Source organism: Mustela nigripes, chromosome 14 (assembly GCF_022355385.1).
Source record: "Mustela nigripes isolate SB6536 chromosome 14, MUSNIG.SB6536, whole genome shotgun sequence".
In the NCBI taxonomy this organism is placed as follows: Eukaryota; Metazoa; Chordata; class Mammalia; order Carnivora; family Mustelidae; genus Mustela; species Mustela nigripes.
Window position 1 is genome coordinate 79,863,337 of NC_081570.1, and position 18,960 is coordinate 79,882,296.

Sequence of the window (18,960 nt, forward strand, 5' to 3'; positions counted from 1 at the left end):
AAAAAATTATTTAAAAGATTGTATTGAACTCTGGGCAGCCAAGTAAGGCCTCTCAACAGACATCCTTGTTATGGGGATCCATGAGAAGTTTCTCAGGTCTTAATAATAAGGAATAATGGTTTTTTTCTAAAGCAGTTAGGTTTTATCTTCTATCAATGGTGAACACAGAACTGATTTTTGTCTTGGATACTAGGAAGCTCAGAGCCCACCTTTACCAACTGTTACACTCAATTTCACAGAATCATTTTACTGATTTCACCTTGGCACCATCTGATTTCTTCCACCCGTTTCCTCTCCCTCATTTCCTCACTTAACAAACTAGTTGTGTTATAGGAATTTCTAGTAAGTGGTCTTAAAGGCACTGTGCAGCAAGATGGGGTGTTTCAGAAATCTTTCGCGCTCTTAGGGTATTTTGAAGGCCCTTCTTCTGTCCACACACTCTACCATGTCAGCACTCGGTATGCTTTGTAATGCTTCTCAGTTGAGGAGTCCGGGTACCTTCTCATAGTCAGGAAGCCTTAGATGAGTCCCAGTGAGTAACCTTTAGTGACACAAGCTAAAACCTGCTTCTCATCAGAATTGCTTTGCTTAAAAAAACAAGGAAAATACATCTGTTATTCAAATATCCAGATATTTATAGAAGATTGGGAACACTAAGACCTCCTTCTGACCTTTACCTGTAATTACACTTTGATAGCCTTTAGTTTTGAAGACTTAAAATTTCTGAAGATCACATTTGAGATGAAGATGCTGTATTACCAGTTTCAGTTCCTTAAAATAAACATTAGTAGAGGTGACTTTAAATGATTTTTAGTTAAATTATTTCAGCTTATTTCACTAAGTACTTTGTAATTGTTAAAAACTCTATCTTGGGGGCGCCTGGGTGGCTCAGTGGGTTAAGCCGCTGCCTTCAGCTCAGGTCATGATCTCAGGGTTCTGGGATCGAGTCCCGCATCGGGCTCTCTGCTCAGCGGGGAGCCTGCTTCCCTCTCTCTCTCTGGCTGCCTCTCTGTCTACTTGTGATTTCTCTCTGTCAAATTAATAAATTAAAAAAAAATCTTTAAAAAAAAAAACAACTCTATCTTGTTCCAAGTTATTTAAGTGGCTTACAAAAATGAATATAATGAAATAAAATTAAAAATGAATTTGGAGACAAAAGAGAGCGTGTTAAAATGTAACTAAAAGTAAATACTCAAAACACATACACCTAAGGTGGCTTAAGGACAGAGATGGACATAGTGCTTAGACTCAGTTCTCTTTCCTTAGCACTGCCTTCTAATCCAGAAAGCACTAATGTTGCTTTTTGTGTGGCAAAGACTATAAGTCACTAATGTTGTTTTGCTTGTAATATGAACTGTAACATCAGAAATATGTCATGCCTGCAGTTTTCAGGTACCAACTAATTCAACCTACAGTAGCATTAGTGAGTCAGAAACCATCCCAAAATCATAGGGTAGGTAAGAAGTTGATCCACACCTTGACCCTGAGAAAAACTGGATAAAGTCCTCAAACTTTCTGTGTACAGAGATCATACCAAATGATGAACAATTTTGAGCGTTCTTATGGCAGAGTAGCATGAGTTGAAGCAGTGTTCTGAGAACAATGACTCCTTCTGGAAGAAATGTGTAAAGGGTAAACTAACTGTTACTTCTTGTTTTGGTATTTAATTCTTTTCATAGCTGGTCCTTATTTTACCCAGTAGAAGGCAAAACTTAATATTCTTGGAATAAAAGTTTTTCTGTAAGAGAACAGGTATAAATACTTGCCCAACTTCACCTATGAATGTCACAGTCAGTTCTATTACTAGGCTGGTTATGATCCCAAAAAATAAATGCAAAATGCAGAATTTTAAATTTACTGAAATCCCAAGCAGTTTGCTGGGAAAATAGAGGTTCCATATACAATGACATTAAAGGAAGAACCCACTAAGATGCGTTATGAGAAACTGCCAATACTCCTTAGGTACCACAAACAGATCAGTCACGATGTGCACTGTTATTGGAGATTAAATAAACTGAGCCACTTTAAAATTATTTCTGGCCAAGTTAAAATTATCTTATTTATGCCTAATTCACCTGGAGCACAACACTGACTCTGAATAAAATTAATCTTTCCTATTTCAATTGCTAAAGATAACCGTTCTCTTGCTTTGTCCATCCTTAACCCAAACTTTCTAGGAAGTCTTCTTTACTTAAGTCCTTTTTATATAGCTTCATTTCTTGTGTCGTATACTAACACACATTTCCTCCAAAAATACTTTGGCTTCAACTACAACTTTTATGCTTACAGCAAGCAGGTTTCTGTATCCCAGATTCACCAATTTTCTGGACCTGAACTTAGAAAAGGGCATTTCTGGTATACTGTCTCCCTTCTACCTACACCTACATCTACACACACACAGACACACAAACATACACACAGCATTTCTGGAATACCATCTCCCCCTACACACAAAAACCCACACTCACACAAAATGCATGCATGTGCTACAGTATTATTTAGTTTTGATCATGTAATTCTAAAGCATTCTGTATATGTTAACAAACTATACTTTCTAAATGTTTTTAATTCAATTTTCTTTAAATAACCAAGTGCTGAAACTTTAGAAAAATGGTATTCATCTTAAAATGGTCGAGGTTTTCCTTTTTCTCCCTCAAAAGGTCTAAGCATGGGTGGGTCTTTCGTAGACACCCCTGCTTTTACCCCAAGGGATATGTGTCGATTCTCCCTCACGTCAACTTTTTTTTCAAAGAGGGCCGGTCTATATTAATTTGTGTGATTTTGTTAATTTTCAAAACATCTTGAGTAAATAAAGGGAGATATAAAATACTGTGGCTTGATTGCTGAATCTTAATTGCGAAATTTCTTCTTCTTTCGAAACTTCTTTCCTGCTGCGTTCGCTGCTTTTTCAGCCATGATCTCTGAGTACTTCCTTCGGTTATATCTAAAAAGAAAAACCAAACTTTTAGGTTCTAAAGTATGACAACAGAAGTTAATTTAATAGGGGTGGTGATGAGGTGTTGTAACATCTAAATCTCAAAAAATTATTTGCATTTTCACTATCTTAGCATATTTGTACTAAATTCCACCATGTGGAGCCATATTTGGAGTTAGGGGACTAAGTAGTAAACCAGACAGCCATAAACCCTACTCTCACAGAGCCTGAAGTTTAGTGAGGGAAAAAAAATGGCAACTATAAGAGAGGCTTTTGAAGACTTTCAACCACTAGAGGACCATGTACCATAACCAGTTACCAGATGACATCAAATGCTTTAAAGACTTTTGTAGGATGAAAATGTAAAAACAGACTGATGCAGAAGCAGGTATGAGGCTCTAATTATCTTTAAGCTAGATATTAGAGAGATTTGCACTAACTCATTTTTGTTTTGTTCATGAAAATGTCAATGTGTAACAGGATATTTTTTTTTAAAAGGAATCAACAAATATTTTTAAAGTTTCTTAATTTTAACTTAATTTTAACTGCCATTATGGTAAATATTGATAAGTGTAGTCACGAGTAGTTTGATTTGGAAAAATTAAGAATTCTTTAACTTTATAAAACTGTTCTGACCACTTTCACTGTGTTACATAAATTTGTTATTACTAAAGCTCAGGATTAGCTGACACTCTCTTTAAAACAAGCTATTTAATAAGCCTTTTACAATTTAACAGCTCACTCAATCCTACAAGAACCCAGCATAATTTACACATTCTAACAAACCTAAGATTACACTGAAAATGAAACAAAACCAAATCAAATGTGTTCTAACTTAAGTGACAACAAAGTAACAGACTGCTGTCACATGGGATGTTACATATGAATCCAATGGTGACCACAAATCAAAAACCATAATAGATACATAAAAAATAAAGAGTAATCCAAACATAATACTAAAGAAAGCCATCAACCCAAAAAGAAGAGAGCAAGAGAATGACAGAGAAAAACTACAAAAACAACCAGAAAACTATTAAAATGGCAGTAACTACAGACCCAACATCAATTATTTTAAATGTAAAGAGACTAAATGCTCCACTCAAAAGACACAGGGGACTGACTGAATCAAAAACAAGACTCATCTATATGGTGCCTACAAGAGGTTCGCTTCAAGCTTAAAGACACATATAAACTGAAAGTGAAGGAGATATTCCATGCAAATGCAGTGGGGAAAAAAGCCAGTTAGCCAGTCAGCACTACTTTCTTCTGGCAAAGCAGACTTTAAACAAAGACTATAGCAAGAAACACAGAATGGCATTATATAATAAAGAATTCAAAGGAGGATATAACAGTAAATTTCTATGCATCCAACACAGAAGCACCTAAAAAAAGCAAAAATTAACAGACATGAAGGGAGAAGCAAACAGTAATACAATAGTAGGGCACTTTAACACCCCATTTACATCAATAGATGGGTCATCCAAACAGAAATCAACCAGGAAACAATGGCATCAACCAGGAAACAATGGCTTTTGATGACACATTGGATGAGACGGACTTAACAGATCCGAAGAGAATGTTCCATTAAAAAACAACAGGCTCCTTGCTCTGCGGGGAGCCTGCTTCTCCCTCTGCCTCTGCCTGCTACTCTGCCTGCCTGTACTCTCTCTATCTCTCTGACAAATAAATCAAAAAAATCTTTAAAAAAAAAAAAAAAAAAAAACAACAGAATACATACATATTTTTTTCAAGTGCACAAGGAACATTTTCCAGGACAGACCACATGCTAGCCCACAAAACAAGTCTCAATAAATTTAAGAAGACTGAAATTATACCAAGCATTTTTTCTAAAGAATGATATGAAACAAAATAAATTATAAGGAAAAACACATAAATAAATGGAAGCTAAACAACATACTACTAAACAACCAAAGGGTCAATGAAGAAATCAAAAAGGAAAGCAAAAAAAAAAAAAAAAAATACATGAAGACAAATGAAAATGAAAACGGTCAATTCTGGATGTAGCAAAAATGGATCTGAGAAGTTTACAGTGATACAGGCCTACCTCAATAAACAAGAAAAACTTCAAACAATCTAGCCTTACACCTAAAGAAACTAGAAAAGAACAAAGCCCAAAGTTGGTAGAAAGATGGAAAAAGTGAGATTAAGGCAGAAATAAAATAGAGACTAAAAAACAAAAAAGCCAGGAATGCCTGGGTTGCTCAGTCAGTTAAGCTGCTGCCTTCGGCCCAGGTCATGATCCCAGGATCCTGGGATCGAGTCCCACATTAGGCTCCTTGCTTAATGGGGAGCCTGCCTCTCTTTCTGCCTCTGCCTGCCATGCTGCCTGTTTGTGTTCTCTCTCTGACAAATAAATAAAATCTTAAACATCAACAACAAAAACTCAAAAAAAAAAAAAAAAAAAAAAAAAAAAAAAAGGCCAGACTCATCAAGAAAAAAGAGAACTCAAAATCAGAAATGAAGAACTAAAAGATGCCAGAGGAATACAAATATTTACAAGAGAATACTATGAAAAAGTATATGCCAACAAATTGGGACAACCTAGAAAAAAAATGGGTTGCTAGAAATGGACAATCTTCTAAAACTAAATCAGGAAGAAATAGAAAATTTGAAAGCTATTACTATTAACAAAACTGAATCAGTAATCAAAAGACTCCCAACAAAATTCAAGACCAGATGGATTTTATTTTTAATTTTTTAAAAAGATTTTATTTATTTATTTGACAGAGAGATTACAAGTAGGCAGAGAGGCAGGCAGAGAGAGAGGGGGAAGCAGGCTCCCCGCTGAGCAGAGAGCCCGATGTGGGGCCCGATCCCAGGACCATGGGATCATGACCCGAGCTGAAGGCAGCAGCTTAAGGCTTAACCCACTGAGCCACCCAGGCGCCCAAGACCAGATGGATTCATAGCGGAATTCCACCAAACATTTAAAAGAGGAGTTAATACCTATTCTTTTCAAACTACTCCAAAACAATAGAAAACGAAGGAAAACTTCCAAATTCATTTATGAGGCCAGCATTTCTCTAATACTGAAGCCAAAGACACTGCAAAAAAACAAAACCAAAAATACTACAGGTCATATGCCTGATGAACACAGGCACAAAAATCCTCAATAAAATATCAGCAAACATGGGGCACCTAGGTGGCTCAGTGGGTTAAAGCCTCTGCCTTCCGCTCAGGTCATGATCCCACCCAGGGTCCTGGGATGGAGCCCCACATCAAGCTCTCTGTTCATCAGGGAGCCTGCTTCCTTCTCTCTCGGCTGGCCATTCTATCTACTTGTGATCTCTGTCAAATAAATAAATAAAATCTTAAAAAAAAAAAAAAGAATATCAGCAAACCAACAATACATTGAAAACATAATTTACCATGATAAGTGAGATTTAATCTACACATGCAAGAGCAGTACAATATTTGCAAATCAATGTACACTGACAAGAAAAAGAATAAAACCCTATGATCATCTCAAAACAAAACAAAACAAAACAAAAAACCCAACCACAAATCAAAAAAACATTTGTTGGGGTGCCTGGATGGCTCAGTTGGGTAAGCGTTGGACTCTTTGTCTCAGGTCATGATCATAGGGTAGTGAGACCAAGCCCTGTGTTGGGCTCCTTGCTGGGCATGAAGCCTGCTTAGGATTCTTTCTTTCTCTCCCTCTGCGCCACCCCCTTTAAAGAAAACTCCAAGTACAACATCCATTCATGATTTAAAAATTCTCAACAAAGTGGGTTTAGAGGAAACATACCTCAACACAGTAAAGGCCATATAGGAAAAATAAACAACTAACGTCATAATGGTGAAAAACCAATAGGTTTCCCTCTAAGATTAAGAACAAAACGAGGATGTCCATTCTCACTGCTTTTACTCAATACAGTACCAGAAGTCCTAGATGCAGCAATTAAATAAAAATAAATGACATCCAAATTGGGAAGAAGTAAAACTGTCACTATTTACAGATGACATGACACTACATAGAGAAAACCCGGAAGACCCTGCCAAAAACTGTATCAGAATAAATGAATTCAGTTAAGCTGCAGGATACAAAATTAATATACAGACATGCTGTGTTTTTATACACTATACACTATACAAAGTAGCAGAGAAGTTAAGAAAACAATCCATTTACAACTGTATCAGAAAAAAAAAAAAAATACCTAGGAATAAATTTAACTAAGGAGACTGAAAGACCTGTACACTGATAGCTGTAAGACAGTGATGAAAAAAAATTGAAGACAACACATACAAATGGAAAGATATCAAGCTCATGGATTGGAAGGATTAATACTCTTAAAATGTCCATAATACCCAATGCAATATAGAGATTCTATGCAATTCCTAACAAAATATCACAATATCATTTTTTATAGAGCTAGAACAAATAATCCTAAAATTTATACAAAACCATAAAAGACCTCAAATAGCCAAAGCAATCTTAAGAAAGAATAACAAAGCTGGAGGTATCACAATCCCAGATTTCAAGATATACTACAAAGCTATAGTAATCAAAACAGTAAGGTACTGGTATAAAAACAGGTAAGTGGAACAGAAGAGAGCCCAGAAAGAAACACACGCTTATATGGTCAATTAATCTATGACAATGGAGGCAAGAATATACAATGGAGAAAAATAGTCTTTAATAAATGGTGTTGGAAAAACACGATAGCTACATGCAAAGGAATGAAACTGGACCACTTTCTTACACCATATGCAAAAATCAAAATGGATTAAAGACCTAAATGTGAGACCTAAAACGGTAAAACTCCTAAAAGAAAACATAGGCACCAATCTCTTGGGATGTAAGTCTTAGCAAAATATTGATAGGTATGTCTCTCCAAGAAAGGGAAACAAAAGTAAAAATAAACAAGTGGGACTACACTAATAAAATAAAACAAAAAGGCAACCCACTGAATGGGAGAAGATTTATGTGCAAATGATAATCTGATAAGGAGTTACTATCCAAAATATATAAGTAACTCACACAACTCACATCAAAAAACAAAACAAAACAAAACAAACCCCCCCAAAACAGTCTGATTAAAAAATAGAGGGCCTGAGTATTTCCCCAGGGACATACAGAAAAGGGCAACACACACATGAAAAGATGTTCCACATCACTAATCACAAGGCAAATGCAAATCAAAATTACAGTGCTACATCACATCATACCAGTCAGAATGGCTGGTATCAAAAATACAAGTAGTAACAAATGTTGGCAAGGATTTGGAGAAAAGTTGGGAACTTTCATGTACTCTTTGTAGGAAAGTAAATTGGTGTACCCACTGTTGAAAATAGTATGGAGGTTCCTCAAAAAATCAATAACAAAAATACCCCAAAATACACTATGACTTAGTAATTCCACTACCTGGTATTTACCCCAATAAATCAAAAACACTAACTCAAAAAGATACATGCACTCCAGCATTATTTACAATAGCCAAGATTTAGAAACAACCCAAGTGCCAAGTGTCCCATCAATAGATGAATGAATAAAGATGATGTGAGACAGACATATACAGACAGACACACACACACACACACACTGGAATATTACTGAGCCATATAATCTTGCTATTCAGGGCAACATGGATGGACCTAGAGGATATTAAGTGAAGTAAGTCACACAGAGAAAGACAATATGATTTCACTTATAAATGGAATCTAAAAAGCAGATGAACAAAAAACAGACTCTTAAATAGTTAGAATGCCTAGTATCAAAAGTAGTAACAAGTGTTAGTGAGGATGTGGAGAAAAAGGAACCCTTATTCTTTTGTTGGTGGGAACCACAATGGTTGTGCCAAAACAGTATGGAGAGACCGAGAATAAACTGGTAGTTGCCAGAGGTGGGGGCTGGGTGAAACAGATGAAGGGAATAAAGAGGTACAAACTTCCAGATATATAAAATAAGTCATGGAGACAAAAAACACAGGATACACAACACCGTCAATAATATTACAACAACACTGTACGGTAACAGATGGTGACTACGCTTGTAGTAGTGAGCATTTTATAATGTAGAGAATTGTCGAATCACGTTGCATACCCGGAACTAATGAAACACTGTAAGTCAACTATACCCCAACAAACAAAACCAAAAACCACATACAACACAGAAAATCGCGTTTTCTCCTGTATATTACACTTACTTCTTCTGTTCCAAGGCATTCCTACTCATGAACACAGGACACATTAGTATGTTTACTGAATTTATCCCAAAGTGTTTGTTCAGAGGCCAGAAACCTCTTAAAGAGAATGTTGTAGAAGGAATTAAAACATTGCAAGGAGATGGGCTAGTAGAGTGTTTCACAGTCTGATACATAAATTTAGGTGACAGACAATATTCACTTTAAGCAATGTATTTATCTTCATGCACATTATAAAAATTGTAAGCCAACAAACCCATTTACAGTAGGCAATATAAAGTTTCTTTTTAAAATAAAGCAGGCAGCACACACATAATGCAAACACTGTGAAAATGATACTCAGTGACTGAAGTATGGGAACAATGAACTAAGAACACTACCTCTAATTCATAATTTTACGAGTCTCATTCTACGAAATTTATAGTTTACACCCCCAACTTCCTCACATCATTATTTTTTAGTGAAAGCACTATCAGCACTGCTGTGATTTCTGAGACTACTATCCTCAAGATTACAGAATACAGGTCCATTTTTAACCAGAACATACGGTTAACACTTAGTAAACAAAAACTTACTCAGCTTGCACCATGCCTGTGTAGGGATGGAGAATAAAACAGGCTTGAGACAGGAAAATAGGAGAGACTGACAGAATGAATGTGGACTAGAGGAGGAGGTGTTAAGTACTTGGTAATGGGTGGTTAGTGATACTATTTAGTCATGAGATACAGAGCACTGGGACAGGACTAGCTTGTACTGGAAGGGTGCAGCAGCTGGATATGTGGGTCTAGACTGAGGAGCAATCTGGATTAGACAGACTGCATTTCGAAGCCAAGAGTATATAGATTATAATTAAAGCCCTGTAGGGGATGAGATTTCCAAGGAAAGAATAATAAGTAAGGAAAGAAGATTGCTTATTTCTAAAATTTTTACCATTGCCCATACTAATTATAAATAGCTTACATAACATTTGTGTTAAATTTGTTTTCCATGCTGACAAAGTTTTTAAAACCTTTATAATCTTTTCATTTTTGCTATTAAACTAATCTCAAAGTTCCACAAGGGTTTCTATATGAAGCATGCTTTTAAATCTCCTGTACATACATACCTGCTTCAAGGACATTTAAACATATTCCTAAATGCTCCCATCTTAAAAAAAAAAAATCCTCTAACTCCACACCCACTACTACTAGCCTTGCCCCTCTCCCTCTTCTCAAACTTCATTTCTTTTCTTTTTTTTTTTTTTTTTTTAAAGATTTTATTTGTTCATTTCACAGAGATCACAAGTAGGCAGAGAGGCAGGCAGAGAGAGAAGGGAAGCAGGCTCCCCACCAAGCAGAGAGCCCGATGCAGAGCTCGAACCCAGGACCCTGGGATCATGACCTGAGCCGAAGGCAGAGGCTTTAACCCACTGAGCCACCCAGGCACCCCTCTTCTCAAACTTCAAAGAACTGTCTCCATTTCTTAATTTTCAACTAACTCTCCAATCCTCTCTAGTCTGGTTTCCTCCTCATGGCTCCTGGCAAGAATGTTTTGACCTCCACGTATATCCAAAGTTTTAGTTTTCTTTTTTTAAATTTAATTTTATTTAAATTCAATCAATTAACATAGTATGTATAACTAGTTTCAGAGGTAGAGCTTAGTGATTCGTCAGTTGTATGTAATACCCAGTACTCATTACGTCACCTGCCCTCCTTAATGCCCATCACCCAGTTTGATCTCTCAGCAGCATTTATTCCTCTTAATTACTCCCTCTAGTTTGTTTGTATCTGCTCAAAACATTCTCCTTCCTTGACTTCTGTGATATTAGTCATCCTGGTTTTCTTAATAGCCTCTTAGCCACTCTTTCCTAGTCTCCTTTGCAGGCTCATTCTCCTCTAGTCAGTCAAATGTTTTCAAGCTTCCATCTAAAGCAGCGGTCTAAACTGAGAATGCTTATGCCCCTCAGGGGACATCTAGAAATGTCAGCAGTCATTTTTAAAAAAAAAGATTTAATTTATTTATTTGACAGAGAGCCAGAGCACAAGCAGGCAGAGCAGCAGGCAGAGGGAGAGAGAGAAGCAGACTTTCTGCTGAGCAGAGAGCCTGATGCGCGGCTCAATCCCAGGACCCTGAGATCATGACCTGAGCCAAAGGCAGGCACTTAACTAACTAAGCCACTCAAGTGCATAGAGGACAGTTCTTCCTAATAAAGAATTATCCCATCCAAAATGTAAATAGTGCTGTTGAGACACTGTGCTAAAGCCATTTAAAAATTACCTGAAGATTTAAAGTTTATGTATATTCTAAAGGAAAACATACATAATACAAAGTAAGACATAAATTCCTTTACCTTCTGAACTCAGAATCAGCCAGCAATTCTTCCACAATAGTTCTCTTCCTTTGTTTTTTGGGAATTCGTGAATGGTAGAAGTCAGCTGGATTGTCAACAATGGTTCCAATCTATGAGCGATTGATAGAAATGAGTCATGCAATACTTGAATGCTAAGTTGCTTTCACATTTCAGGGTAGCTCTAACAAAGTATATTTATAGCAAAGAATGAAAAATCCAACTTAAATGATACCAACATAAAGTTAGTTTTGCCATTTTTTAAAACAAAAATAAGTCACCTCTTCAACTGGCACTGGCTCCTACAATCACAATTTCATTAGAATTTATAGTAAAGCCAAAAATCCTCTTATATAATTTAGTGCTAGGCAGGACAGTAAATTCTTGATGAATAGTGTAACTAGAAAAGTGGGACAGAGAATATCAATTCTTTTTTTAGTTTCCCAATTTAATAAAATTGATACATAAACTCTACTCCACACCTATTTGATCTCCTAGGTGAGAACTTTCTCAGGAACCACTCTGCATCTGTTCAAACATTCGGTGTCCACCATGTGCCAGGTCCACCATGTGCCAAGTACTGTGCTAAGTGTTTGGGAAATAAAGACAAAGAATATCTGGTCCCTGCCAGCAAGGAGCCCACAGTCTTATTTTAGTATATGTGCTGCCGAAGCGAGCACAGGAGCCCACAGTCTTAAGAAAAATCCACAGACAAGTAAGTAAAAGATTAAAGCATAAAATAATTATTATGCTGAGCAAAACACTATAGATGCCCTAAAGAAAAAAAAAAAAAAAAAGTGTGACCAACTCTACCTAAGGGAGGTCAAGGTTCCCTCCAAGTGTGTTGGAGCTTAAGAGGGCAATGTGACAGAAGAGCTGGGGAGCTGGTCTAAATGCAGACCATACAGACTCTACCCTATGGGTCATAAAGAATCACTGAAGGTATCCTTGAATGTTACCTATGATATCACTGAGCAGAGGTGTATCATGAACAGACTGCCAGGTAACTGGCTACAATGTGGAGGATGGACTAGAAGGGGAGGAGACCTGGAGGTGAATGACTATTAGAGTAATTAAGTAAGAAGTGAGAAGAAGGAACAGAATGAAGCCGACAACCACAAGAGGGGGAATCAACTGAATTTTTCATCTGGAAATACTTTGGAAACCAACTTTTAACTTACTTTCAGCATTTGCCTGGGGATGCCCCCGTATCTGGAGAAGAGTATGGTGCAAATGATTCCCTATTTCCTCTTCCATCATGTAAGGATTCTTGCTGTTAGGCTATTACTATTCATATATGGTATACCCAACGTAGAGGTTCCAAAACTTTTAGAGGTATGACCTGGAAACTTAGTTACCATCTGTAGCACCTTCCCTCTATATGGAATGCCATTACAAGCTGGTAGCCAAAAGATTGTCTGAATTGGGTTTTGCTCATTATTATACAGCCCAAGCAGATGTGCACTATAAATATTCACCTATGTTAAGAGTAAACAGAAGGAACAATACAGTGCTTTCCAAACTAAAATCTACAGAACATCACTGCCATTATTGTTTATTCATACCTGGAAGTACTTGGGGAAGCCATCCCTATCATTTTTCTTATAAAATCTTTTTGGGTCCATGCTAGCTCTCATCTTCAGTGCTTTGAGATCATTTTTTAACTCATCTGTCAATTCTGGAGCTTTCATACCAAACCAGCCATCACCTGCTGTTTTCTGTCGTTCTTTCTGAAATTCAGATTTCAAAAATAATTAAACAGAGAATTCTAACGTTAATAAGCAATGTATAAACTCTAGCTCATTCCCTTCAAAATTAATATATACAAAAAACTTCATGAATTAAAAACAAATGAGGTTACTTAACAGAATGTATTAGTCCCCAGATTCACTTTTTTCTGTTCTTTTTTTAAAAAAAGATTTTATTTATTTGACAGACAAAGATCACAAGTAGGCAGAGAGGCAGGCAGAGAGAAGGGGAAGCAGACTCCCGCTGAGCAGAGAGCCCGATGTGGGGCTCGATCCCAGGACCCTGGGATCATGACCCAAGCAGAAGGCAGAGGCTTTAACCCACTGAGCCACCCAGGTGCCCCCGGATTCACTTTCATAAAAGAAACTATATCACAGTGTTTTCTTTGTTAAATTAGGCATAGTATTCAGTTTCATAAATGAGAGCTCCTTAAAATTTTTTTTTTAATCTTAGTAACCTGCAGGTGCAAGTTACGTAGTGACTTGCAGAGGTGCCAGTTAAGCTCCTCCAGCTTGTGCTCTATACCTCTCAAGTAAAATAAATAAAATCGTAAAAAAAAAACCCACAAAAAACTGCTGACTTCCTGGGAGAACAATATACAGCTTCAATTTTTATTGGGCAATATAGCCTACACAAGAGATAATGTATAAAAACATTTTCACTTCTGGAGTTTATAGGTGAATATTAATAATTTTATTCAGTGTGACTCAAAGTCACTCCAACAAGTCCAGAAATCTGTATTATTTATAAAATTTAAAAATAAGCTCTATTTTTTGGGAAACTCCTAGCAAGTTATTTACTTACTTTTAAATCATTCATACAACATATGGAGTGTCAATCATGTGCCAGCATGCTCCATATTAGTGATGATACATTACTGGGGTACTACCTTCCAATTTCCCTCAAACTCTCTTGATAACTTCTTTACAATTACTATTTGAAATGGCAGACGGAACCAACCCCCAGCTTTAAAAAAATAAAAAAAGTTTCCTATCCTCTCACTGGGCAGACTACAGACACCCAGGTTTTTAGGCGGCTACATTAAGCTCCCTACAAAGGCCTGCAACAGAGCTCTTAGCTCTTGGTGAAAAGTACTACAAGCCAAGTGTGGACAAGGACCTTATATGCTTGCTGTCACTAATTTTTAAGACAGCGGAGGGTTGGGGGGGAGCTGTCCTCTATGTGCACCACTTGGTGCACTTTATGAAAATCTATGTAACACATGTTATGGAGGCACCTGGGTCGCTCACTTGGTTAAGCATCTAACTTCGGCTCAGGTAATGATCTCAGGGTCCTGGGACTGAGCCCTACATCAGGTTTCCTGCTCTGCAGGAAGCCTGCTTTTCCCTCTCCCAGTCCCCCCGTTTGTGTTCCCTCTCTTGCTCACTCGGTCTCTAAAATAAATAAATAAAATCTTAAAAAAAATGTGTTTATGGAACTTCATTTTCTGGGCCCTTAAATGTGTGATATCTTTCTTTACAAATATGTATTTTTTTAAGACTTTATTTTTACTATTTAAAAAATATTTTATTTTTTAAAGTAATCTCTATACTCAACATGGGGCTAGAACTCAAAACCCTAAGATTATAAGTCACATGCTTTACCAAATGAGCTAATCAGGTGCCCTGAAAATACATATTTTTAAATTACAACTATGTTATACAACTATGTTGTATAAGCTGAATATATACAGTCAAATGCACCTCAATAATCTAAATAATGAGTGTCACTATACTTACTCTGCGTTTTTTCTGAAGTTGATGCTTTGATTCACTATATGGTGGGACACAGTAGTTTTTTTCAAAATCAGGAGTAATAATGGCTTTCTGCAAAAGCTGTAAAAATATTAAAGTGGTTTTTAAAATAATATCAGAATATCATAATTTTTTCCAACATTTTTTGCCTTAAAAGAGAAATATCTCCCACACTGAAGACTACTCCAAATATATTAACCCTCTTTATACACAACCATACCACTGCAAAGTTGTTTTGGTCCTTAAGTTTGTAAATTGTATCATAATAAAAATGCTTTAGAAGGCAAACTGAAAAGATTATTTTAGGAAACTTCATCTTACATTTCTTTTTCTAAACTGAATCAGCATGTATCAGATTTACATTAATGTGTCTAACCTGTATTTATTGGCTTACAACCAGCCAAACAACTGGAAAATAAAATCAACAGGAACAAATACCATAATGGCTCTTGAAATCTCTGAAAACAAACAAACAACCCTAACTAGTCTTTAATAAGTTCTTTTGATGTTGGTAAACAGCTTCTGATCTGAGAAGACTCTATTACTAATATGTACAATGAAATAGATTTGATTAAACTTATACATCTATCTAGATAAATCTGCTTTTTGCAATTCAACAGTCTTAGATTTTCTTTCAATATCAATTCATACACAGATCAACTTCATTCTTTTTAATAGCTGTTATGCACTAACATTCTTCTTCTAACATTTGGTTTTAAGTCTCCAAACCTTTATCTGTTGAAAACTGTAAACATCATCTCTGCACACTTGTGATTATTTTCTGTAAGATTCCAAAAATGCATCACTTAAAAATGAAAAAGAACCCCCAAAAGTATAGGCATCTTCCACAGAACACTTACATGTAGCTAATAAATACACAAAAAGATGATCAACAGCAAATAAAAACAGCCATGAGGCACCAGTAACAACAAACAAAAATATAATACCCAGTGCTGGTCACAATGTAAAGAAAAAGAGCAAGGATTAACTGTGGTAGGACTTCACATTACCTGAATGCAAGGCAATTTAGCAGTACCTGTCAAACCTGAAGTGATATATTTTGGAATCTTAGGGAAATAATCACAAGTGTGCAGAGAAGGTGGTGGAGAGGACAGAGCTGAAGGAAGAGAAGCACCTTGAATGTTCTGAGGGACTTAAAAACAGGAGAATATCATAGTCAGGTTTGAGTTTCGTTTCATTTTAAAGTAGCATCTATCCCCAACCTGGGGCTCTAACTCACAGCCTAGAGATCAAGAGTCACATGCTCTTCAGACTGAGCCAGCCAGGTACCTTTTTTGTTTTTTAAAATAGAAATTTATCAAAAGTATAGAGGACGGGGCGCCTGGATGGCTCAGTGGGGTAAGCCTCTGCCTTCAGCTTGGGTCATGATCCCAGGGGCCTGGGATCAAGTCCCGATTCGGGCTCTCTGCTCAGCAGGGAGCCTGCTTCCTCCTCTCTCTCTCTGCCTAATTGTGATCTCTCTCTGTCAAATAAATAAATAAAATCTTAAAAAAAAAAAAAGTATAGAGGATGGCTTGAAGAAAAGAGTAAGGAGGCTACCGCAGAATTCTAGATGAGAAATAAAGCCCCGCACTAGCCAGTGACAGTGGGGTGAAAAGGAGGGAACTCAGCAGAGTATGTAAGCAGCAGTATCTGCTTGGTTCCGCTTTGATCAGCCTCTACGGAAAGGTAGGTCAGTGATGGACTGCAAAAGGAAAAGAGCTTGGCATCATTAACCAGCCCTGAGAATACTAAAGTAGTAGCTGGTTCAGGCAGGGAAGTGAACGAGGCAATTAGGGAGGTCAAGTGGCTGAGCACATCTCAATAAACAGTCAACAGGCACAAGAGAATTTGAAGACCTGGAGGCACAGTTAAAGCTAGAGAATACAGATTTGGGGAAGTCATGCCATGTGACTTAAGCTGAGGGTTTGGATGAGGTTACCTACCCTGTAATTCCCTTCTGAAATTATATGTACAATTTTATGTATATATGCACATGTGTATTTTTCCTAGTTGAGGGGGGCAGCACCCACAGTTTTCAGATTCTTAACAGCATCCAGAACTGTTATGAACTAAAAATGAAGCAAGAAAAGAAGAAAACACATCCCCTAGGATAACTGGTAGGTGCAAGAGGAATGCTGACCCTGTATTAATTATTTTTCAATTTTATCTTTTATAGCTAGGACTTTGAGAGGAAAAGAGGAGCACAGCAGGTTAACATGGTTTCACTGCAGGAAAATTAGTCCGTTACCAAGAACTAATCATGTCTAGAAGTGATTGGTTAGTTCTATGAAAACCCAACATGACACTGTATGTAACTTACCTCATTTTTCTTTTTCTCCTTGATCTGCGTCAGGGTTTTCTTCTTCGACTGTAGTTTGTCCGCATTGAAATTAATATACAAGCCACCCAACTGCTTGATACTCATACCAGGGTCTATGCTGCTGCTTGTCAACTTCAGACTGAAAGAGAATGATCACTTAAAGATCAAGTAATCACATCAAAATGGAAGCAAGTGAGACTGTTCTTTTTAAAAATCACTTTTTTCTTCTACCCTTTTACTGCCAATGACAAAAAAAAAAAAAGGAAATCTTATTTTTACAATGGAGTTTCTGAAAACCTGAAACACATGTTTTAAATCTAATAAAATCATTTAGAAGAAAATTCCAGGATAAATAATGAGTAAGTTTTTTGGGAACACATCAAAATTTATTCCTCAGATTAACTTAAAGAGGATTAAGACTATATGTCAGCAGACTTCATAAAGAAAAGAACTGCAGAGAACAGGAGATACATCTGGCAATTCAGCTCAACTTCATATACAGGTGTTGAGTCAACAAACATACATAACCTCTATCTCTAAAACCAATGAGAAAGACAGGTTCTGAACTTCCCAGTTATCTAAGCTTAGAATGTTTTCTGGATGAATAAGGGTATTTGGTAGTGCTTCTAAATCAGTGAGTTTTAAACAGCAGTGAACATCTCTATTTCTCACTGGAGATTTAAAAAAATACAGAAGTCATACCCCACATCTACCAAACCAGTTGGGTCTGGGCTCCTGTTACATTTATATAGTAAGAATTTCTACTTTTATATTACTGGAAGGTCCTTTTTATAAGCAAATATAGTTACCTTCTTCCCTAATTATTTATTTAAACTGGGCAGTTTAAAGTTTTGATCAGTCTCTACCGGAAAGTGAAATCATTCTACTGCAGTGGTTTAGGGGTGATTCTCAACCCTAAAAAGATACATTAGAATTATCCTGGGAAACGGTGTGCCTTTTAAAAAATAAGTATGCTTGAGGCTGGCCTCAGAGATTTATTTCACTGGCTTCGAGTGAAAACTGTTCATTTGTTAAATGTATAGACTCTTGCCAAGGACATATTTCCACTAGGTACAGGGCCACCAAAGCCCTGTGCCTAAGAAAAACAAATTGAAAACAGAAAAAAAGAAACTAAAAAAACAGTCCCAAAGTCAGTATTTTTTAATGGGTGCTAAACAGGATTATAGGTGATTATTTTTCTCCACCTTTTCCCTATTTTTCAACTCTACAATTAGCACAGAGAAAAGATAAAAGTTCCTTTCCTTCCCTTTTATGTTGCCCTTAACAATCATGCAGGAAAATCTTAACAGATGATTTTGAATAGATCACTGGTGGGAGAAATATGACTAACAAAGGCACCCACAGATTAGGGATATGCTGGATAAAAGAGTTCTTCCATAAAGAACGTGAGGCAGTAGTTTTCTCAATTTCCATGTTTTCTTTTTTTTTTTTAAGATTTTATTTATTTGACAGAGAGAGATCACAAGTAGGCAGAGGGGCAGGGAGAGAGAGAGGAGAAAGCAGGCTCCCTGCTGAGCAGAGAGCCCTATACGGGGCTTGATCCCAGGACCCCGAGATCATGACCTGAGCTGAAGGCAAAGGCTTAACCCACGGAGCCACCCAGGCGCCCCAATTTCCATGTTCTCTAATATTTTATATTTTTACGATAATCAGCCACTTGAAATATGTGTCAAAAACTTTTAAAACTT

General features: G+C 36.8%; 1 protein-coding gene across 1 annotated transcript in view; it reads right to left on the minus strand.

Annotated features, from left to right (window-relative positions):
• Positions 1–1,834: 1,834 nt before the first annotated feature.
• Positions 1,835–18,960, minus strand: part of DNTTIP2 (deoxynucleotidyltransferase terminal interacting protein 2) — a 20,226-nt gene continuing 3,100 nt past the window's right edge. Inside the window, exons 3-7 of the mRNA XM_059375439.1 lie at positions 17,252–17,390; positions 14,914–15,009; positions 12,991–13,155; positions 11,429–11,538; positions 1,835–2,944 (exon numbers count right to left, since the gene is read on the minus strand). Of these exons, the coding sequence (XP_059231422.1) occupies positions 2,851–2,944; positions 11,429–11,538; positions 12,991–13,155; positions 14,914–15,009; positions 17,252–17,390 (604 nt within the window). The 3' untranslated portion in view covers positions 1,835–2,850. The remainder of the gene's footprint in view (positions 2,945–11,428; positions 11,539–12,990; positions 13,156–14,913; positions 15,010–17,251; positions 17,391–18,960) is intronic.